At 37.9% G+C, this 24,805-nt stretch overlaps 1 protein-coding gene and 1 long non-coding RNA gene across 9 annotated transcripts in view; one reads left to right on the forward strand and one right to left on the reverse strand.

The window, feature by feature from the left end:
• Positions 1–1,487: 1,487 nt before the first annotated feature.
• SHLD2 (shieldin complex subunit 2) overlaps positions 1,488–24,805 on the reverse strand; it is a 76,653-nt gene continuing 53,335 nt past the window's right edge. For 3 of the 5 annotated variants that reach the window (XM_048218664.2, XM_048218663.2, XM_048218666.2), the window contains 5 exons: positions 18,636–18,830; positions 18,339–18,473; positions 5,882–6,110; positions 3,735–3,850; positions 1,488–1,847 (listed from right to left, as the gene is read on the reverse strand). In XM_048218664.2, coding sequence (XP_048074621.1) covers positions 1,609–1,847; positions 3,735–3,850; positions 5,882–6,110; positions 18,339–18,473; positions 18,636–18,830 — 914 coding nt within the window. In that variant the 3' untranslated portion in view covers positions 1,488–1,608. Of the gene's footprint in view, positions 1,848–3,734; positions 3,851–5,881; positions 6,111–12,732; positions 12,940–18,338; positions 18,474–18,635; positions 18,831–24,805 lie in introns of all 5 variants that reach the window. The other 2 variants (XM_026504618.4, XM_044386251.3) reach the window with 1 other exon arrangement.
• Positions 17,612–24,805, forward strand: part of LOC123001335 (uncharacterized) — a 36,691-nt gene continuing 29,497 nt past the window's right edge. Inside the window, exons 1-2 of one of the 4 annotated variants that reach the window (XR_008958105.1) lie at positions 17,612–18,080; positions 22,236–22,363. This is a non-coding gene — a long non-coding RNA (uncharacterized LOC123001335). The remainder of the gene's footprint in view (positions 18,081–22,235; positions 22,364–24,805) is intronic. The other 3 variants (XR_008958104.1, XR_006410132.3, XR_008958106.1) reach the window with 3 other exon arrangements.

Consider the following 24,805-nt stretch of genomic DNA (forward strand, 5'->3'; position numbering starts at 1 on the left):
GCATCTTGAGTACAAAGTGGGGAAGGCAAGTTTAAGAGAACAGTGCTCCTGGTGGGCTTACACCGATAGGGCAGATTTTATATCAGAATTCCAGATTTGCTTATATTTGAAAGAGCATGGCTTGGAAGACATCAGTTCTGGGTTTGACATGCATCACCCATCACATGAATTATCTGGGAGAGCCAACTATCTTGTTTCTCCAAGTACAACACGGGGACAACTCTTTTTCTACCCACCTTACTGGGTGCAACCTCAGCAATCATTTGATTTAATCCCTTCCTTCCCCAGGAATTAACTCACCAAGTAAAGCACTTCTTCCTGCCTCCCCTCCCTCCATTTTTGGTCAAGGATCCTTCTCAGGATTTGCTGAGAACGACTGATCTCCTCCACAGAAGGAAGTACTTGTGTGTGTGCACTCTCTCACACACATTTTTACATATTATTTTTGGGAGAATCACAAAACTGCTGAGGTTCATTTTTAGAAAAGCCAAGTTAAAAAAAAAAAAAAAAAGCCAAGTCAAAAAAAAAAAAAAAAAAGCAACCCTGAATTAGAGAAAACAATTGTAATGAACCAAAAGAATTTTTAAAAGCACATGTATGGTAAAACAAACGTTCATTTCATCACGAATTTAGTGATTTTCAAGGAATATTATTAGCCTATTAACCCTTGGCATGCTCCAAACCTCGGGGTGAGGCACCCCTCCACACTTCCCCATCAGTGACTACCATTTGATAGGAGCTTCTTCTACAATCATAATGAGAGAACAAATCACTAAATGTTTGTTAGTAAGCAAATTCAGTAAGGCACTCAGATCCTAGAAATGAACTAACAACATGACTCTCTTCCATCTTTTATAAAACGAGTTGAAGCAGGATCTGTTTCCTGCATTTTCAATGCTTCTTTATAGAAAGACATGCTTGTCTTGAACTTGTCTAAACACAGGCTTGTACAAACTAACCCATTACCCCGTACATCTACAATCGAGGAAATCATTTCACGTTGGTGGTTTATTAAAGCAGGACGAGGGGCGCCTGGGTGGCACAGCGGTTAAGCGTCTGCCTTCGGCTCAGGGCGTGATCCCGGCGTTATGGGATCAAGCCCCACATCAGGCTCCTCTGCTGTGAGCCTGCTTCTTCCTCTCCCACTCCCCCTGCTTGTGTTCCCTCTCTCACTGGCTGCCTCTATCTCTGTCAAATAAATAAATAAATAAAATCTTTAAATAAATAAATAAATAAATAAATAGATAGATAGATAAAGCAGGACGAAGGGAAAGCCCTGAGCGTTTGTGAGCTGGCAGAAAAGCCACTCCTGAGAAATGGCTTTCGTCTGCGTCCTGGGTCCTTAGTAGAGAGCGCTGGAATGGAGCAGGGACCAACAGAGTGAGCCTGTGATTCCCAGGGAACTGCTACATCCTGCCTTTATCGCCAGAGCCTTCCTCTAGACGCAGGAAAGGAAAAGACCAAACAACAGAAAACCTCACAGAATGTTTCTAGAAAAAAGGTTTTAATTTATATATTTAACACAATGCTCTTAACAAAATACATACATATATTTTAAAACCCCCAGGTAAAGCCCTGCCATTCATTTCTATCCGAAGGCAACTCATTTCAGCCGTCTTCCTTGAAGGACCTGGGATTTCCTCCTCCGCTCTCGGAGCAGGGCCCCGGGCACAGGCTTCCCACCGTGGGGATAAAATCCAGGAGGGAGAACTCCTGCTGCAGCGGGCAGCTGTTCTCATCCAGCACGAAGAGGCTCTGCAGCTTCACCAGGCAACGGGCCCCGCCCGCCAGCAGCGCGTGCAGCACGTCTGCGGCCACCGCGCCGTAGGTGATCTCCGACGGAGGCGCTGCGGAACACGGACACACGCACGCTCTCAGGCTCCCCTCCGGACGCCGGAGACGCACACGGCGGAGGGGTCGCTGTCCCCCTTGGTTCTCAAGCCCCCCACCCACTGGAAATTCCTCTTTCTGTCCCCTCTCTGTCTAGTCACAGGTGCTGGAGAGGCTCTCGAATGAGGAGCCACAGTGCCTGCTGAGGGGGGACAGGCTGCTCAGACGGACGGCCTATTTCCTACCACGGCACAGCTCTCGGCTTCTTGAAACAACAGAGGAAAGACCGGACATGAACATCTTCCTAAGTCACGCCTGACACAAAAAGAGCGTGTCCATGTCAGAAGAGCCGTCTTCCTTATCCAGTCGACGGCTCTCATCGGTCATCTAGATAAGTTTATATAACAGGACCCTGAGTCGGTGACTTATTGAATATCAACTCTTGATAATATAAAAATACTGAAATTACAGATAGATAGGTCACTGTATTTTTGCACTTGTCTTATAGTCTTCCTTTTATTTATTTTTTTTAGGACATCAAGTCCAGTTCCTGAGCGGGGTGCTTGATGCTAGGCTGGCCAGGCACTACCAACCACGCTCGAACCACCCTCGTTCCCTGACCAACACCACCAGCCCCTCTTGGATCGGGTCTACGGACTCCCAGGCAGCCAATCGCATATTTTTGGCAGTGAGGGAATTCCCTTACAATACTTAAATCTTTTGTATTTTCACTTGGATAAGTTAAAAAAAGAAAATCAAGATTAGTGATAATTTGAATGGTCTGATGGCCACTTTATAACCGGTGCCCACGTTTACACTTAGGGTTGCAATTTAATTAATGCCAGGAAGTACAACTTTGACTCGGAAATGGGCAAAACGCACACATAGACTTGATCTGAGAACGGTGCTCTTCTGAGAAATGGAGCCTAACTGGAATTGTGCCAAAGGTGAAAAGACAAGACTGAAAATACAACAAAGAACACTAAGAGAAGGAACGAAACAGCCAAAAGAATGAAAGGTAATAAAGACAGTGAATAAAAAAGGACAGACAGACTTGCAGTTAGGATGCGGAAAGCTGGAAAGAACATGGCTCCAACCTTAGCAATTACTAGAAAATCTGAAGACACTACAAAATCACAATTTATGGAGCCTCCAAGAGCCGAGGCAGGGAGGCAGCCAAGCCGACGGAAACGAGAGGAGACGGAGCAGGAGCACAAGGTTACCGCGGCGAGCTCCGAAAGAAGACACGTCCACCCAACAAGCAAGAAGGAAGAATGTGCTACAATTTTTCATGATGTGGGAAAAGCCAAGTGTGGGCCAGTGTCTCAGGCAAGCGGAGTCTGCACCCTTGCAGGCTCTTCTCATCCCCACCAGGTGCTCACAAGCCTGGACGGAGGGCAGAACATAAAGAAAGCTTCCAACTACGGTGAAGTCTGGAGAAGGGGAGAAGCTGCCACAAGGGAAAACACAAGACACCACTGGGGCCTCTCCTTGAAGGAACGAGAGCCTTAAACTGCTGGAGGAAGGTCGGCAAATCCTATTGCCCCAGGGCTGAACATGGAGGAAAGATAAAAGAAAAATCCCTCATCCCTGGGGGAGGGGCAGGAAACCTCCCCCATCAAGACCATCAGTGGTGCCCTACTGCTGGGAGAGGGGCAAGACCCCACATGACCCCCCAGAGATGCAACCAGAGCATGACTGTCACAGCAGGTGTAGAGCAAGTCTTATCTTCCAACTTTGTCCTCTTTGTTCCACTCAAGCTAAATTATCCCTCTGCTTTTACATTGACAGAAAAAACCCGGAATTTACAGTATAGTGTTCCTTCTCTTCCAATACACTGGCGACATCCCTGAAACGAGCGGTTTCACCACCACCAACCTCTCGATGGCGTGTTGATCTCTTACCTACAACTCTGTTGAGCCAGTCAGGAGAAATGTTGAGAAGAATCTTCTCGATCAGCTTTGACCCTACGTGGATGCAAACGTTATATATTCCATCAGCCACGGTCATTACAGCCGGCCTACAAAACAGTAAATAATACGTGGCCTTCAATAACATGTTCAAGTTAAAGAAACGCTTAAGAACAATGTAATTTCAAAGAGCACTGGGTTTTTATGCCAGATTCATTTTGACTCCTAAAACAACTGTAGGACTTTCTGAAACACAAAGAAAGCCCTACTTTTTTTTAGTGTTTCAAATGATAAATTAATAAATTTGATTTATTCCATATTCATTTTAAAATTTCAGATACTAATATAAAAAAACATATTTTTACACTGTTGTATAAATTATTTTTAGAAATAAAAATAAAGATACTAATCACAATATTTCACAATCACAATTTCTAGGTTATTTTTCCCCACTGGATTCTTTCCTATCAAAACCAGGCTGTTTTGCATGTCGATCAATAGCGAACTAGATAAATAATTTTCAGTGTGTGCTACAGTGGAATACTATGTGGCCATTAAAAAGAATGATGAAGGGTTTACAAGTGCTATTAGGGAAGGAAGGCCACAGTGTACTCTGCGGAACAAACAATATGAATAAAACAAAATGGATAATATTCTATCTACGTATTTTTAAAGAAAGGGATATACATGTGCTGTGTGAACATGATAAGTTACTAGAAGAATATACGAAAACCTCCTACGAGCAGGGAAGTAGGACTAATGGTGGAGGGATGGATGGGGAGGAACTTGTTGCTTTGCATCTTCCTCTACAGCTTGCATTTTTACCACCGTAATATTACCTCTTTTTAAAATTAACTAATTGTCATTTAATCTCAAGATTTTTCTTTTTAACAATAAAAAAATTCTTTTTAAGGAAACCAAATAATCTGAATCCTAAACCTAAAAACAATTTAAAGGCTTTAAATAAATAAACAAAAACAACTCTGGCTTTAGCACGTCTGTCAACATTCTAGCGACACAGAAAATCCGCACTACATCTTCAATGTGGTGTAGTTCAGAACCATGCCTTGCATGCCTCACACTGGTTATACATAGTCAGGGGATACTGATCTGTGAAGCTCTTCTCTTGAATAGTTATTCTATAGACTGAAGGTTCAAAGTCTGTCTTCTCCATAAGGGATATTTATTGGGTAACATTTTTGTCCAATAAATAATTATATTGATTAGGACCATTAAGAATGACATAAAATAACACACACGTTCTGTAAGGAGCCTTAACTATTGATAAGAAATCAATTTTAATTAACTATATTTCTTATATACCATGCTCTTAATTTAATTTTCTTTTCCATACAAGCAACTTTCAGAGTAAGAGCTAAATTTATTTACTTATTCATAATACACATATGTAAAGGGAAATAAGGTTTATGGATTAAACTTCTGTAAATGTTCTTTTTTTTTTTTCTGTAAATGTTCTTAACATATATTGTGATAACATACTGAATACATTCGCATTTAGTTTTTAGATACTGCAGTATTTAGAAAAGGAAAAGAGCATAAAACACTGATGGCTATTTTATAAAGGCATGCAATTTACAAGGTAAAAAGAAAAAATTTATCCAAGCTTTTGAACATCTATTATTTGAAAAATGTGTTTTTCACTGAGCTGGTTTGCAATTTTACCAAAGAACATTTGCAATCCTTAATTTATAATGTGAAGCTGGGAAATCTGAGGCACAGAAAAGTTGAATATCTCATTAGCTTCCACACTGTGAGGTTAGATCACAGAAGAGTTCTAACCTTGACATTCCAATTATATGTTAAAGTATGGAAATCGGTTTCTTATGAGCCACTTAGATCTTGGTTAAAAATATAAACCAAGTAAAAATCATCTCCAATATAGCTGTTTGAAGATAATAAAATCTCCCAATTCCTGCTTTTAAAAATCCCTGTTATGATTACTGGACAATTTTTGCTTTCATAAATAGCCATTTATCACTCAGGTGAAATATGTTATTCTCTTGGATTAATTTTAGTTAGTTCTCATTAAAAAGTAAGAATTGATAGATGCAATTTTTCGGTCATATCCAGTCATATAATAATAAATCTTTTCCATCCCGATGGCTGCTTGGCTGCCTCACCTGTAGTATAGCTTCTTCGTAGTAAATGGCAAGCAGCTGTAACACTGTTTATATATCTTGTTCTTGTCTGTTTCCAGTTCCAATCCGCATTTTGCACAGCCAGTATATACAATGTCCGGAAGAGAAGAGAAGACGCTGCTCAGAGAGCTGCGGGCATTTAGAGCTATCTTCTGAGCTGCTGGGATAGGGATCGCGAGCTCTAAAATCTGGGCTTTGATCAGAATCACTCCTGCAAGAGACAAAAAGTGTGTATAAATTATAGGACCAAAATCATAACGTTAATTTATGAACGCGGTTAATGACACGGTTGATTGAGTCGCTTATAGTAAGCATACATCCGAGGACTCGTTCTTGGTCTGCCCTCCTGCACTCTCTCCCTGGACAATCTCACCTGCTTGAGGTTTCCATGTTACTCTGGAAAGTGAGAGGTGAGCTACCACTGCCCGTAACGAAGAGTGAAGATTTATGTGGCTAGTTTGGCTGCACGGGTGGGTGTTTTCTTCCTCCCTGTCGTCTGGAATCATGCAAAATAAGGTCTATCCCTTTTTCAGTAGAAATTCCTTCGAAACACTTGAAACTAGCTACCATACCCTCTCTCTTCCCGTCCTCCCTTTCGTTTACATGCTCATTGCTGAAAGCCAAAGAGCAGCTCAGTTATTCTTCCAGTCTCTACTTTACCCAAAACTAACATACCACTAGCTTATCCTCTTTTTAAACTTGTTTTTTTCAATTTCCCACGCATCACCATCCACAGTCTGGGCATTGGTTATAGAGCACATGAGTACTGAGAGTCCTCATTTACAAAATGTGTGACTCTGGGGCGCCTGGGTGGCTCAGTCATTAAGCGTCTGCCTTCGGCTCAGGGCGTGATCCCGGGGTCCTGGGAGTGAGCCCCACATCAGGCTCCTCTGCTGGGAGCCTGCTTCTTCCTCTCCCACTCCCCCTGCTTGTGTTCCATCTCTCGCTGGCTGTCTCTCTCTCTGTCAAATAAATAAAATCTTAAAAAAAAAAAAATGTGTGTGACTCCCCAGGACCTCGAGCATGTTCATTCACTCTCACTGGCTCATGCATTCACCTGTTAAACAAATGCTGAGTATCTTTATCTGCCAGACATTCTTTTTTTCTAATCTACCTTTGCCTTATTGTATACTAGTGAGGTCTGTGAGTTCATCTGAGTTTATCTTCTCCCTTCCTCTCCAGATTCAGTTTAAAGCCCCTTTAAGCCTTTGAATTTGCATTTCTTCATCCTTTTAGCAGGTGGTAACACTCCAGGTCAGGAACTCATCCTTCTGGCTTCCTATTCTCTCTTCGTGTTATCTCTTTAAGAGTCCCACTAATGGTGACTTTCCTATTCCTAAGTCCTTCTGTTTGCTTTAGTCTTTAGGCCCCCAAAGATTGTTTCATCATCTTTTCCAATCATGCCCCGTATCCCTACGTGAATTACAAGCATACCCAACAAACTACAGCACGCTCTACATCACACCTTGCCGCAGACGTGTTGTATCACTAAGAAATTAAAGAAAGAATTCAATCATTTAGAAGAATGTGGACATCACTCCACACATTTTATAAATCTACACACCTCTATAAAAAAGTTAAAAGTTCATGATTAACGTGGACTCTGCTTTCAAGGGGCTTACAGCCTGCTGGGCCCTGGCATTCTGCTGACAGGCAGGGCCGGATGCTGAGTAAGCACCTTCGTTTCTTGACAAGGAGCCGGCACAGCCTCACCCTATCCAGCTTCTGCGGAGCTTTGGTAAGGGGGCAGACCCTCTGAGGAAATTCTCCCATGTTCAGCTCCCTATCTCACCCCTTTTATTGAACGATGAAGCAGGTTAGGAAAAAGTTGCTCGTACTTCCATATGCTCCCTCCATTTCTGGGCTAAAAACACATAAACAATGACAGAAACTACAAATTTCAGCCCTCAGAGCTGAACATAAGAGAATGAAAAATAGCTAAAAGGCCCTCTTTGAACACAGCCTACCAGGGACTGACTGTAACAACACGGAGTTTTTCCCGGTTTACCAGTGGGAAGCCCATCTCCAGCATTTGCGAGGACATTCCCAACCCCCAGCCTCAACCCCCAAACCAGATCTTCAGAGCTGTGAGCACCTATTTTATTAGTGTTCATGATGGTGCTTTTGATTTTGAAATCTAATTCTACGTCTTCAATTCCAGGAGTAGCTGCTCTGTGTAAGCAGTAGGTAACAGCACTGGCTTCTCCATGACACCAAGTTAAACGGAGCTTCTCTCCACCTGTGTGTAGTTAAAACCTTCCAATAAAGAAAACTGCAGGCCCACAGGGCTTCGCTGAGGAATTCTACCAAACATGTAAGGAAGAAAACATTCTAATTCTAAACAAACTCTTCCAGAAAACTGAAGAGGACAAACTACATCCCAACTCATTCCATGAGCATGATTCTATTTCTATTCCAAAAGCAGAAAAAGCTATTACAAGAAAAAACAAAACAAAACACCACAAATATCCTTCAAGAACACAGACATAAAAATTCTTAACAGGGGCGCCTGAGTGGCATAGCGGTTAAGCGTCTGCCTTCGGCTCAGGGCGTGATCCCGGCGTTGTGGGATCGAGCCCCACATCAGGCTCCTCCGCTATGAGCCTGCTTCTCCCTCTCCCACTCCACTTGCTTGTGTTCCCTCTCTCGCTGGCTGTCTCTATCTCTGTCAAATAAATAAATAAAATCTTTCAAAAAAATTCTTAACAAATGTTAGCAAATTAAATCCAGCAATATATAAAAAGGACACATCATGACCAAGTGGGGTTTACCCCATAAATGCACAGCTGTTTTAACATTCAAAGATCAATCAATGTAATTACATTAAAAGATTGCAAAAGAAAAAATTTATGATCATCTCAATCGATGGAGAAAGAGCATTTGATAAATTCTAACTCCCATTCCTGATTTTAAAAAAAAATGTTTTTTCAGCAAACTAGGAATAAAAGGCAACTTCATCAGCCTTATACAAAGCATGCAGGAAAACCCTAAGCCAACATCACTTAATAATGAATGAATGTTTTCTCCCTAAGATCAAAAACAAGGTAAAAACGTTACTCCTACAACTTTATTTCAATATTATATTAGAGAAGTCATCAAGTGCAAAGGGGCAAGAAAAATAAATAAGGGGCATCCAGGCTGGAAAGGAAGAAAGAAAACTGACGTTCTTCTTCTTTTTTTTTATAAATACATTTTTTTTAAGATTTTATTTATTTATTTATTTGACAGAGAGAGAGACAGCCAGAGAGAGAGGGAACACAAGCAGGGGGAGTGGGAGAGGAAGCAGGTTCCCAGCGGAGGAGCCTGATGCGGGGCTTGATCCCATAACGCCGGGATCACACCCTGAGCCGAAGGCAGGCGCTTAACGACTAAGCCACCCAGGCGCCCCTGACGTTCTTTACAGATAACATGATCATCCATGTAGAAAATTCAAATCTACCGAACAGTTACTATTGAGCTTAGTGAGTTTAGCAAGGTTACAAAAGACAAGATCAACATACAAATATCAATTTTATTTCTACATAAAAGCAACAAACAATTGAAACTGATATTTTAAAAAGCACCAATTCTAATAGCAGAAAAACAGAAAATAGAAGTCTAAGGAAAGATATGAAAGCCCTATATTCTGAAAACTACAAAACATAGCTAAGAGAAATAAAAGATGTATCTTGTTCCTAGGTTGGCAAACTTAATATTATGTCAATTCTCCCTCAAATGGACGCAGAGCTTCAAAACAATCCCAGCAGGCTTTTTTCTAGAAATCGACAAACTGATTCTAAAATTCAAATGGAGATGCAAAGTACCTAGAACAGCCAAAACAACTTTGAAAAAGAACAAAGTTGGAGGGCTAAAAATCTCCGACTTCAAGGCATATTATAAAAGCTACAGTAATCAAAACAGAGTGGTACTGGTGTAAAGACAGACATATAGATCAATAAAGTAGAAGAGAAAGCCCCAAAATAGAGCACATATGTGTGAACAACTGATTTTGACAAAGGAGTAAACGCAATTCACTGGAAAAATAGTAATCTTTTCAACAAATGGGACTCAAACAGCTGGATATTCATATGCAAAAAGGAAAAGACATGCATCACACCATATACAAAAATTAACTCAAAATAGATCATGGACCCAAATGTGAACCCTAAAACTCTAAAACTTCTAAAATAACACATAAGACATAAATGTTTATGATGCTCGGTAAGGCAAAGATTTTCTAAATAGGAAATCAAGAGCATAATTCATACCAGAACAAATGGATAAAATGGAGTTCATCTAAATTCAAAACGTGTGCTCTTCAAAAAGCCTGGTTAAAAGAATGAACAGACCAGTAAGCCTGGGAGAACATATCTGCAAAGCCTGTATCTAACAAATAATTTTTACCCAGAATATAAAGGACTCTCAAAATTCAATAATAAGAAAATAATCAACCCTTTGTTTTTAAATGGGCAAAAGATCTCAGTTGACACTTCATCAGAGAAGACATAGGGATGGCAGCTGAGTACGTGAAAAGATGTTCAACATCATTAGCCAACAGGGAAAAGCAAATTAAAACCACAATGACCTATCATTACAGAAATTCAAAAGAAGGCCTATACTAAGTGCTGACGTGGATGTGGGAAAAACAGAAATTTCATACACTGCTTGGCGGAAATGTAAAATGCTACAACTACTTTGGAAAAGAGTTCGACATTTTCTTAAAAACTTCAACATATACCTACCATATAACCCTTCAGCTATTCAGCTACTAGGTATTTACTCACGAATAAAGGAAGACTATGTCCATGTAATGCTTCATACGTGAATGTTTATAGAAGCTTTACTTATAAGAGCCAAGAACCGGAAACAGCCCAGGTGTCCATCAACAGATGGACAGACTGCAAATCATGGCATATTCGTACAACAGAATAAAAAGGAATGAACTACTGATATGCACAAAAGCACAGATATGTCTCAAAAGAATTTGCTTAATTAAAGATGCCCAACAAAACAGTGTACTTAAGGTATGATTTCATGTATATAAAATCATGGAAAATTCAAACTAATCTCCAGTGACAGACTGATTGCCTGGAAGGATCAGAAGGTCAGGTACACAGGCAAGAGAGAGATTACAAAGGGGAAGACTGGTGATGGTTTCACGACTGTGGCAATGGTTTCATGGGTCTTATGTCAAAACTCACCAGTGTGAATGTGGATACTTCAAGTAAGGGCGGTTTATTGTACGAAAATTATACCCTAAAAACTCTGTTAAAAATCTTTTTAAATTTGACACTCTGAGCCATATTAGAAAAGCTCTGAGTGCTTTCTGCTCTGCTTATGACACAACTTTTCCATTTCTGTGGATGTACCAAAAGGGGGCATAGCATGCTAGCAAAAAGTCCCAGAAATATACTTGAGAATCTTAGTATGTGATCTCTTAGGAGTTTCAACTCATTTCATTTTGGAACAGATTCTTTTTATTAGAATTGTAAAAAATAACCTTATTTCACTTAAACCACATCTAGCGTTTAATAAAATCTAAAACCATCTATAAGAATGCAGAAAATTATTCATGCAAATGGGAGAATAAAATTAAAATTTAGTACCAAAATCCAAAGTTCCTGAGTTATTCTTAATTTAACCTATAAAAGCACCAAAATGGTAATTTTGTTTATACAAATTCTGAGAAAAAAAATTTTTTAAAAGATTTTATTTATCTAGTTGACAGAGAGAGAGACAGCCAGCAGAGAGAGGGAACACAAGCAGGGGGAGTGGGAGAGGAAGAAGCAGGCTCCTAGCGGAGGAGCCTGATGTGGGGCTCGATCCCAGAACGCCGGGATCACGCCCTGAGCCGAAGGCAGACGCTTAACAACTGAGCCACCCAGGCGCCCCTCTGAGAAAAAATTTTGACCAAATATTTTCTTCATTAAAAAACTTAAATTATATAACAATAAACCTACAGATACATCCTATTTTTTCAACCCTCATTTCCCCTCTAAAAACAATTGTTATAATAGCCACCAGAAAACATTCTGCTAGTTTCCAAAATTGATCATCACTGACGTTTACTGATTATCGGCATTTAGTAACCTTAAATATAGCTTCAAATGCTGTTTAATTTATTACTCCTTTAACTTAGAGTTAGTGTACTTTGAGCCTCATCTCTGTTCTTAGGAAACCAATGTAATTTAGTGAAAAGTATTTCCCACTAAAATTGTATCAATTTATCTAGTTATTTTCACTATTTTACTCTCTTCATTCCGAAGTGCATGGCATATTGAACCTAAAGCATATTCCTTTCACTACTGCACTCAAAATTAGTTTAATGATATTAAGTTCCTGGAAGGCGTGTTAGTATGTGTATAAAATCCAACACCAAACGCGATCTTCTATGTAGTATGTTTCTGAGGATGAATTTCATGTACATACATACACACGCACAGATCTGTGAGTTCAAGAAGTATGTTATTACATTTTACTAAAGCAGCAAGCAAACTGCGTGGATTCTGTATGAATGCTAAATTTTAACAACATGTGGAGATAACAGTTTAGTAACTTGATAAATGCTTATCTCAACAGTGACTCTGGTTAGGGTCATTTTTCTATTTCTGGTTTGTTAAGTGATAAGCTGCTTGGACATATATGCAAAAAGTATTTTTAAGTGATCCCTAATAATTACAACTTAACCACAAAGGATTGTAGGCAGAAAGCTAAGAAGCTATGCAAATACCTGGTTGAGCTATTTACAGTGATCTGTATTTCACTTTCATATTAAATGTACATTTTTCCCATAAATGATAGCTTCCCTTGCTTATATTAAAATGAGCAATATCTTACGTATATAAAGATCTTACCTGAACGCTTATCCTCCAGGTGTGTTGCTAAATCTGACATCTTCACAATGGAGGGCATGCTTTTTTGAAATTTTGCTTTAAATGCAATTGCCCTTTTATCATCGTCAAACAGGCACTCACAGGATGACCAAAATGTTGTATGCAATTCTAGGCTTTCTAGGATGTCATTGCGCTGAACAAAAAGGTATTTAAATTCCCAAATATAATCTTAAACAAACAAACAAAAACAAAAAGTCACCAAAAAGGAAAGAATCTAGGCTCAGAATCAGATTAAATAGATTGATCTGATTAAATCAATTAAATACAACTTTTACCACTCTAAGGAATTTGGGTATTAAAAGACAAAATGTGAATTACGTTGTTTTAGGGCAATAGTATAAGGATGTTGGAGATAATTTTAATAAAAAAATTTTTAAGATTTCTTGATCTCTTAAACAGTCATAATTTATCATAACCAACTGCTTTTCAGAGTAGCTAATTCCCGTTTTGTTATCTACAGGCTAAGGTTTTTAAAACTATTAGGCATAGAAATGGACATGTGTCTGCCATAATCAATATCTCTCACTGATTTTTCAACCCCTTCATTTTCTTACTTAGCTAATTTTTCCAGCACAAAAAAAAAAAGCATTGAGAGATAATTGCATGTATTTTTAGTTCCCTCAGTCATAACTGTAATCCTTTAAACTGCAGTGGCATAGAGCTTCCTGCCAAATAATCCTATTCTATATTAATAAATTCAACTTTAAACTCTACTAAAACAAAAAGATCTCTTAGCACTGAGTTTTCTAAATATAACAGCATTCTTTTAGTTTCCACTTGCTTCAGGCCATTAAGCTAATTCACACCCCTTCCCCACACCGTCTCCACAGTTTTTTCCCTTTATGAAAAATGGAGAATCTTAAAACAAGTCAGTAAATCTGTATAGAGAGAGCATCATTAGAAAGAGCTAAATCATATATATCCCAAGTGACTGCTTAAAAACAATCACTATTTTTAAAATAGTTTGCTTGTCTTGTTATAAAATACATGCTTAGAAATCAGATTAAATAAATACATAAATAAAATAAAATAACAGCCATAATCTCAACACCCCCAGATAAACACAGTTAATTTAACACTTTCAGTGGATATCCAGATGTTTTCAATTGGATTTATGTCATTAAGTATTATTCTACATTATCTTAAAATACTGCATAATATCCCAATACTTTGGCACAGATATGCCAAAATCTTAAAAATTATTATAGCAATTCCCTATTTGGGGGCGTGATGGTTATTTTTTATTTCTTACTATTATAAACAGTACTGTGATAAATATATTTTTAGCTATATCTTTAGGCATAGCCATGATAAATTCCTTAGAAGTGTAATTATTAGGCCAAAGGTATTCCAAATTTGGTTTTCATATGCATTGTTGGTTATCCTAAAGAAAGGTTTTACCAATTTACATTTCCAACAGTTCATGAGAGTGGCTGTTCCCCTAAATGTTCTCTATCAATTTCTCAGGAGAAAAACCATGTACTGTCTTTATTTTATTTGTTCACTTTCAATTACTAATAAGTAAATTTTTTGCACATATTCATTGGCCATTTTTATTTCTTCTTTGGGACTTCCTGTTCATATCTATTGCCCATTTATCCTTACAGATATTTGTCTTTTGTTATTGTATTATTTTCTGACAAAATAATTTTTTTTTCTGGTTTTTCACTTGCCTTTTAATTTGGTATATGGTGATGTTTACGTATAGTTCTTGTTGCTGCCATTTGTTTAACCTACCAGTCTTTAGATTCCAAATAAGTTTGCTCATACTTTCTTCTACTACTCACTGTTTCTTTTTTTAAAAACTTGAATTTCTAATGCATCTGGAATTCATTTTGGCACAAATATGAAATAAAAATTTAATTCTATTTTTTTTCAAATTGTTAACTAGCTATTTCAAACCTTATCTACTCTTTTTTTACAAAAGGAAAAAGTTTGCTTTATTTCTTAATTATAAATAAAATATATTTACTATAAAATACTAATACAGTAAAAGAAAAGAGTAACAATAGATGAAATAAGATTGGCCAATGTTCTAATATAATGGGTATAATGGGTACTACAATGAGTACTTCATTATATTATTCTCTATATACTAAGTTTGAAGTTTTTATTAAATATGTAAAAAATAAATGCAGATTCACACATGCATAAAATTCAAACTAAAGGCATAAAGAAAAAACACACACAGCCATTGCTAGCATGTTAGTATCTGTATTTCCAAATTTTTTCATGTATACACATACTCACCTACCTGCTGTATTAAAATGGGATCCTATTATACATGAAATTTTATAATCTACTTTTTAAGCTAAATAGTAACATCACATGTGTCTCTCCGGGATAGTGAACATTCATATCTTTAGTCCACCCAGACTACAAATGACCCTCTCGTCTGTTCCCTGACCCTCTGAAACAAGCTCAGGCATTCCTATTGTACTTTCCCACCCTGTCCCCGAGGCCAGTTGATTGAACCAAATTCAATCTGGGTAATCAGATTTTCTTCCCTGGGAATTTGGAAATGGACTGGTCTCTTAAAAGGAAAAGTAAAATCAGGAGCTACAGAGTAAGCATCTTCTGCTGCCTTCCATATGGTTGAAAAGCAGAGAAAGTCTGCACCAAGTGACTAAAGCAGACAGCTGAAGAAGCTGCCCAGGACACACAAAGCTTTTCAGCTCCTGGTTCCAAGTACCCCTGAGCCCATCAGCACTCTTGCCCTATGTACGATGAGATACTCCTGTATACTTCAAATATATGCCCCTTAATTGTTTAAGTTAACCAGAGAAGAGTTCTAGTTCAGTTCACTAAAAGCCCTCTGTGCTCAAGTTTAAATGTAATTTGTTAATACATTCCATGGGTTGCCAGACCTTTGTGTGCATGCATTTTCAAACTGGTGATTTTTTTTCTTCTCATTTGAAACAAAGTTATTACCTCCTCAAATTTGAGTCTCTTACTCCTTCAAGACTGGACATATTGAGTGGTTGCCTGATCTGTATTTTATTCTTCATTCATTCATTCACAAAGAAGGCATCTATGAGGGTTGGCACAGTGCTGTATAATAAGGATACAGTGCCGAAAAAGCTTAACAGAATGCTTGTATCCACAGAATTTATAATCTATGAAGAAAATTAGTTAATTAGAAAGCAAGCAACTAAGCTGGAGAATCCTGATTGTGTTAAGTGGCACGAATGGACCTCAAAGAGTGAATCTGATAGTGATTTTATGTGTGTGAGGCCCCTCTGAGGGTATGACATTGGAGCTGAGAAATGAAGGAGACGTCCATGCAGGAAGCTGGAGGGGAGAGCACTGTAGGCAGAGGAAACATGTAAACTCAAGATCCCAAGGCAGGAAAAAGATTGGCAAGTTCAAGTAACAGAAAGGAGTCATGTGCAGGTTAGACTAGTAGGTATGAGGAAGACTGGTATTGAGACAATTTCTAATACATTTCTGTATTTGAATCATGAATTAAGGATGTGAATAGATTGGGGCGCCTGGGTGGCTCAGTTGTTAAGCGTCTGCCTTCGGCTCAGGGCGTGATCCCGGCGATCTGGGATCGAGCCCCACATCAGGCTCCTCCGCTGAGAGCCTGCTTCTTCCTCTCCTACTGCCCCTGCTTGTGTTCCCTCTCCAGCTGGCTATCTCTCTCTGTCAAATAAATAAATAAAATCTTTAAAAAAAAAAAAAAAGGATGTGAATAGATTTCAAACCTCCATACAGACATAACTATGATTTTGCATTAAGTATAATTACAAACATTGGGATCATTTGCATTACTCTGTGCTTAATTAGTAATGTCACAAGAGTACTGGATTATAATTTGTTATATTTTTAAAATGTTAGACTTCTATTAAATACTTTCAGAATATTGCATTGGAATGGCATTTAGTTCGAATAGCTTATTCTATGTACCCAATTATTCCTAGAAGTGTAGTGTATGCCCTAGTTTACCCTCATTAGGACCTAAACTGTGATCAGTCCTTGCTACAAATTCCCATGCATATTTTGAAAGAATGTGAATTGGGGATTTCTTATTATTCCTCCCCAAAACATCAACTCTGTGATCTCCAGTATTCAACAATGACTACTTGATGATCATTTCTGATTATATCATCTAAATGTGAGTTTTGTTATCTTCAGGAACAAGGAAAACCAGCTCCCAGAATGGAGGTGAATACAGAGAATGCCTCAAGAAATACTAAATGAATAGGTAAAATGCTAACAGTTTCTGAAAGTAGAATCACTTACTTAGATGATCCTTCAAAATTGGTACTTTCCCATTTTGAAAACTGAGGTATTGAGGTGGATATCAAAACCCAAAAATGATGGTTATAAATAAAGTATGCTGAATGAATGAATGGACAAAGAACAACTATATCTCAATTCCTGGACTCACAAATTCCCAATATTAACCTAAATACCACAGAATTGTCTAGAGAGAACTAGAAGGTCTCTTCTATTAGCCAAATAACCACGACTTTTAGAAGGATATTCAAAGCAAGCACAGAGCAGCCTGCTCCAGCTCCGTCACAAACGGAATAGTACCTCTGACCTATATTTTGTTCCACATGCACTAGACTCATGTTCCCGGCTATGATACAGTGGTCAATAACGGTGGTCAGTCTACCACGGACACGTGTTTGTCAGATTTCTCAATCGAACAAATATTTGCCAATGTTTGATCCTAACATAAAAGTAAAAAGTCAGACTTACCTCAGATCCTGGTTATAGGCTATTAATGATTAAGAGAGAGATGTGACAGATCCTATCCTTTGATAACCATTTTGTAGGTAGAAGTTTGGGAAGGGACATTAACTCTTTCAGGTAAAAAAGAATGAATCATACACCTAATCAATCTCTGGATTAATTCAGCAGGATAAAAGAACTCATAAGCCACTAATTGAACTCTCTGACTGCTACAATGAAAGGATCTCACAATATAGTATCGAAATGGAGATACACTATTTTGTTGAAACATCAATGCCATTTAATTAAATTCATCATAATTTATTGGTAACTAATGTTTTAAAGGAAAATGTAGTCATGGGTCATATTTTAAACATGAACATTCTATGGATGGCTAATAGTCGACACTTTTAAAACAACTGGTATAAAAACCTGGAACACACTAATTTATGAAACAGTAACATTGCGACTTGAAAGGGTTAATGCAGCTCCCCTAACATCTGCCTTATAACCAGAGAGAAGTTTATTCATCAGAGTACTTTGGCTGAATAAAAATTGTAGAAGCTTCTCCAGATTTCAATTTTTAAAGAACGTTTCCTGAAGGAGATAAGATCTTCACTAAAAAGGTAAAGTAGTAAACCTGGGAATAAAAGGAAGCTTTTCTTTTGCCACCATTAATTATAGAGGACTCTTAGATCATGAAATTGCTAACAGGAGGTATAAAATCATAACAGAAGAAATTCGAAGATAAATATTCAATTATGATCACCTACTATTTCAAATGTAGTCTATCTTAATCTCTTAAGATGCTCTTCATCTTAGGCTCGTAAGCATTAATCATTTACCTAACTATAAATAGGTTAAATGCTTTTTGGTATATTTACCTTTTTTCCTTTGAAGTTGAGGGTACCAGGCTGCTCCAGGACCCCATAATACAAGCACATAATGTTGACCTTGGACCTGTTCCACTGTTAACATAACTTTCCTTTGCTTCTGTCCTCTGTAACTGTATAATGCCTCTGGAAAAGAAATATTTCAGCTGGCATTACTTTATCACACAGGATACCTTACTTTAATGTCCAGCGATAAATGTAATAGTGATAACCAAATGACACACTGCCACAGTCTTTTATCTTAATTATTTTATAACCTAAAATTAAGACAGTGCCCCAAATATTTACCTGTCAGTATAGTGATATCAACAACTCTTAGTACTGCGTGGACTAATATGTCTGGCTGCAGCCGCTCCAAATCTACAAATTCTATACTGTTCATTTTCTGAGGCTGCCTCTGGGGAAGATCTCTGAGATAGGAATGTTTGGAAGACACATATGCCAGTAAGTCTTGAAGTACAACATCATTAATGATATTGGAATCTAAGAAAGAAAAACACACACATGTATGAAAGATGGCAAAATTGTATTTTCTTAACAACACAATATTTTCTTAGAAATGTATTTTATGTTGTAAAGTGTGATTGAATGGAAAGTATGCTTTCATTTCTAAAATATGCAACTTTTCCTTAAATGTTTAAGTGTAAAAATTAGCTTGAGATTTTTAACCAAAGGAATTAGAATTATTTACCATCTCCAAAACAACTTGCTCTGTTCCCTTCTCTATTCTGTTAATAATGTCATTTTTCTACCAATTAACCAAGACCAGTATTTCAGTTATTTCTTTTGACCCCTCCATTAATTACCCTGTTATACCCAACCAGTTCCCTAATCCCTGCAGTCTGATTTGCTCACACCTTCCCTGACCATCCCAACTGCTGCTATTCTTCCTTGAGACTTTTATGTTTCTCATCCGACATATACTTAAGAGTCACCTATCTGACTCCCTGAACATGCCTTCCTCTTCCCCACTCCCAAGCCTCTGTCCTCACCACTCTCGCTGGCTGCAACCCTGTCATCCTCTCTACCTATACAAACGCTACCCAGAAACACAACCACGACAGAGGCTCCCGGTGACTTCTTCCCGCAGAGAGCTTTTCTCGCCAGCTCTCATCTGGCATTTGAGCATGTGCTACGTTGTAATATGTCTCGTGATTGTTAGATCAGCTGTTTAGTTCTTCGGTCGTTATGTCATTTAGATGTTTTCCTCTATTTTTTAATTATTTGTTTCAATTTTTTCTCATTTTTTAGATATATTTTATATACAATAAAATGCACACATTTTAAATGGGCAGATTGATGAGGTTTGCTGATTAAATTTTAATTTCCCTGAAAGTAAGGGAGGTATATTTGAATATATAGTGGATTGTTGATCAAAATAAGATCTTAGCAAAAAGCAGTTAAGTACTTTTTAGAAGGCTGGGCCTATTTGCTGATTTCAGGAGGGAAAAAAAAACAAACGATCCTTGTTTCTTTCTCCCATTAACATTTTCATCCTAATGTATTTCTTATGCTACACTAAAGTCTCATTATTCATTCACTCATCAGGAGACCATCCACCACGTGCCAGGCATTATGCCAGGTGCTAGGGATACAAAGACATATCTTGTCATGACCCACGCTGAAGGAATTATCAACCTTGAGACAGTCAATAACAAACACTGGGCTTAGGGTATAAGACATACGTGAAAGCCTTCCCACGAACACACAAAAACAACTGCTCAGGCAAATTCACATGCATAAAATTCACCCTTTTGGAGTGTATAATTTGGGGCATCTGGCTGGCTCAGTTGGTAGAACACACAACTCTAAATCTCAAGGTTGTGAGTTCAAGCCCCATGTTGGGTGTGGAGCCTACTTTAAAAGAAAATAAAAAAGAATTTTTTAAATAAAGTGTATGAGTCAGTGTTTTTTTAGTATTTCACAATGTTACACAACTATTACCATTATCTAATTTTAGAACATTTTCATTACAAAATAGTATTTTTCAATGCATAAAATAAGATGGCAAAATCTGCTATATGGAAATATAGCAAATATTTTTCAACAAATAATTTGTTCCTCCTAATGAACTAACATTAAATAACAATATAATATATATATAATACATAATAGCGTATATAACAACTACTGTAATTTCAAAGTAGTGATGGGCATGACATTCAAGTTATCTTCGACAACTGTAATATGTGATATGAAAATATATGTGCTTTCCATTGGTGACCAAGCCCCAAGTACTGCTAATATTACTGTGGATTGTTGCCTCTTGCATAATGGAAGCAGCTGCTCATTTTCGGTTAGCTATCAGAGAAAGTAAAGACGTAATGCTTTCCCAGCAAAGTTCGTGGACCCCTTAATGTGGAGGAATCAATTTTCACAGAAGAGAGAGTAGGAAGAACACTTAGGAGGCCAGTGGCCATCCAGCAAGAGACGATGAGCGCTGGAAACCAGGCAAGACTGCATAAAGGGACGAGAAGTGACAGATTTGTGAAATAGTTCAGAGATGGACTCCAAGAAACAATGAGATGGAGAGGGTACAGAAAAGATGAAAGATGGCATCAAGATTCCTTGCCCAGCCGAGTGCATGGATAAAAACAAATGTTTTAAGGTTTTTAGAACCTGATACCTGAAATCCAGTCCAGTGAAGATGACTCAATTTCTCCATGACTTTTATGAAGCAAAGGTGATATCACTAACAAAGCAAGGAGCGTAACAGAAAAGAACAGATGGCATGAAAGAGGAATGAGAGCAAGAGAGGACTGTTAGATTACAGCAAAACCCAACTCCAAGCAGCTCCATCTGGGGCTCCAATTCATCCACCAGACATCCAGATCCCTCTTTCGCAATATTTCCGACATGTGTGGAATCAAAATTCAAATGGGTTCAGAACAATTCTGACTCTGTCAACAATGAATTCTGAGAACTCGTATATAACTTCTCGGGGCTTCATTTTTTGTCTATAATGTGGAGCTTTTCGGGGAAAATACAAAGATCTCTGATATCCAAGTATTTACTTATCCCTGATTTATAATACAGAAACATGGAATAACTTAGATTCCAATTAAAATACTCTACTTCACGAAAACATTGTATTAATCTTTGATTTATACATTTAATCACTTCAATTTAATAATACTTAAGATAAATTTATGTCCTGTCACATGTAACACCTCACTATAATGAGGAAAAGACCAGAAGTCTTCTCTAAAAGAACAAGATATTGATCAGGAGAATGTTCTCACGAGCTGTAAGTACTTGTAAAAACAAAAACAATAACCTAACCGAACTGATTCATTCTTTCAGAAAAACAATTATAATATTCTCAAAGTACCAACTGATAACCATTCCCCTAAATCAAATTTAAAAGACTTAGAATATGCGTTAGCTACCAAGCTGTGAAAAACAGGGCAATATAAATTCTTAGGTAAGTATAAAGGGAAAGAATTTGAAGTAACTTTTAAAGGTTCTCTAACTAGTTCAAGGGTTTTCTCTTTGTTCTACAAAAACCTGAAGCTTCCCAGGGGTTCCATGTGATATTCTCCATCTAGAATTAGGTCCTAAGATTTTTCTGAAATGACTGAAACAGATCAGCCTTACTTGAATGTAAATCAGTCTTAAAACCAACTCTACCTACAACATTTATCTCCCCAATCCCTTGCAAAATATTTGCATACCATGTTATTTTCATGATTTCAAAATGTTTCTTACTCTTCTATTGTATTTACATCTATTAAATATGGTGAATTTTACTTACAGCTCATTTAGCTCCATGCAAATATACTCTCCAAGATGTAGCAACTTCAAATACTCATAATAAAAGATTACACTTACATCTTTTAAAGAAATCCCCAAATTGGAAATTGACTTTTTCCCTTTCGTTGCTTCCAGTTTCCAGGCTGTTGTTAACCCACGCCCCTCTGAGAAGTACTTCTACTAACCAGACTGCAGCAGCCATGCTGTCCTTTTGGCCGGGGCCTTATGGAATCCAGTCCATATGCTGTTTTCCAGTTACTAAGGTTTGCTCTTTTCTTCCCCCACCCTCCTGTGTAGTTATTTTATTCATTTGTAATACGGTTAGGTTCATTTGTTAGTGTTGGTGTTTTGGGGGGGCTTCCCCCTCCGCTACATTTTAGTTGGTTTTGATGGTTTGCTGTGGGTATAGGAAGCATCACCGTGATTCTCGGCGAGTCACAGCTACACAAAAAGATCCACTCAGAGAAGTGTTACTCCCTTCTCCTCAGTGCTACCCCATTCCCATTCCCTCCTTCTTTCTATCCCTTTTCCCAACCACCTTCTGTAGGTAACTCATCTCTTTAGTTTCTGTTTTGTCTTTCCTGCATTTTTTTTGCACAAATGAAGAGATACACATATATTTTATTCCTCCCCTCTTTCTTACACAAAAGATAGCATACTACATATACTTCATTGAGCTTTGTGTTTTTCACGTAACAGTATGTCCCCGAAATCACTTCCTATCAGTTCACAGAACTCTTTTTCTTTCTCTTTCACAGCTGTGTAGTATTTCACCGTGGAAATGTACCACAATGTAATCAACCTTTCTGCTATGTAGGGGCGTTCCAGTTTTTCCCAGTGTCTTGCAATTATAAACACTGCCCTGAATAACCTTGTGCATATGTATTCTCACACTGTTGTAGTTGTACCTTCAGGATAGGTTCCTATCAGTAGGCTTGCTGGGTTGAAAGCTGAGTACGTACATAATTTTGTTAGGGGTCACCAGATACCCCTCCAGAAGAACTGCAGCAATTCTCATGCCCGCTAGCAACGTACAAGAGGGCCTGTTTCCCCACAGCTTCATCAACAGCACGTGCTGTCATATTTTTTAATTCTTTTTTTTTAAAGATTTTATTTATTTATTTGACAGAGATAGAGACAGCCAGCGAGAGAGGGAACACAAGCAGGGGGAGTGGGAGAGGAAGAAGCAGGCTCATAGCGGAGGAGCCTGATGTGGGGCTCGATCCCGTAATGCCGGGATCATGCCCTGAGCTGAAGGCAGACGCTTAACCGCTGTGCCACCCAGGCACCCCCATATTTTTTAATTCTTGCCAGTCAGGTAGTGGGAAATTACATCTCTGTGTAGCTTTCATTTGAATGTCTCGTGTTTTTTCTCCATTCTTCTATCAGGTCCTTTGTCGCTCAGTTTGTAGGAGTTCTCTCTTTATTAGGAATATCAGCCTTTTGTCTAAGGTGTATGTTGCAAATATTCTGTCCAAGTTTGCCAGTTGTCTTTTGACTTTGTTTATGGTGCTACTGGTCGTGCAAAATTTTATTTCTCTATAGTCAAATTTTTTATATTTTTTCTTTTCTTTTACTGCTTCTGGATTCTGAATAGTAAGAAAGTTTTCCCTACACCAAGATGATAGAGAAATTTACCTGTGTTTCCACCTAGAGTTAATGGTTTTATTTTTTAGATTCTTAATCTATTTGGAGTATATCCTTCTATTTTGTGTGAGATATTATTCTAATTTTGTCTTTTTTCTAAATGACTGCCTAGTTGACTCACCACCATTTATTAAAAAGTTAACCTTCACCTCAGTGATCTCAGATAACATCTTTGTCACATACTAAATTATATGTATACGGGTCTACTTGTGATCATCCTGTTCTGTTCCCCTGGTCCACTTGTCTATTTACGCACCAGTATCACATGGCTTTAATTATAGAGGCTTTACAGTTTAAAGCCTGTCTGGTAAGCATGGTTCCTCATACTTTTTCTTTTTCAGTGTTTTCCTAGCTATTCTTGCACGTTTGTTTTTCCATATGAATGTTAGTGTCAAGCTGCATATGCCATAGCACAGCTTCCTAATATTTTTTATTGAGGTAGCATTGAATTTATGAATTAAGTCATGGAGAACTGACACCATTATAATGTTGAGTCATCTTATCCATGACCAGGGAATACTGTGTTTCCTTTTGTTCATCTCCTTCTTTCTTTCTGGAGTAGTTACAATTTTTTTCCTTACACAGGCTTTGCAAATTTCTTGTTAAATTTATTCTGAAGTACCTTCTTTATTGGTTTTGCAGATGAGTTTTTCCCTACCCTTATGCCCTCTGCTTAGTGTCTGTGAATATGAAGGCTATTGACTTTTTTAACGTTAACTTTCATCTCCTGTTACACCCTTGAACTCTTTTATTGTTTGAATTTATTTTATCTTTGATTCCCTGAAGTTTTTCAGATATGTTATCAAAGCACTTGTACATACAGTTTTTATTCTTTTTCAACCATTCAGATACCTCTTCTTGTCCTGTTGCACTGGTTGGTAACTCTAGTATAATGACGATGAGTAGCAGAGATAGTGGACATCTTTACTTTGCTCCTGATTTTAGTGGAAATACCTCTAGTGTTTCTCCATTAAATAAGATACTGGCATTAGGACTAAATACATCTATTTTATTGTAATTGTAACACTGTATTGATACTGTATTTATTGATACTGAAG

Source organism: Ursus arctos, unplaced genomic scaffold, assembly GCF_023065955.2.
Source record: "Ursus arctos isolate Adak ecotype North America unplaced genomic scaffold, UrsArc2.0 scaffold_7, whole genome shotgun sequence".
Classification (NCBI taxonomy): Eukaryota; Metazoa; Chordata; class Mammalia; order Carnivora; family Ursidae; genus Ursus; species Ursus arctos.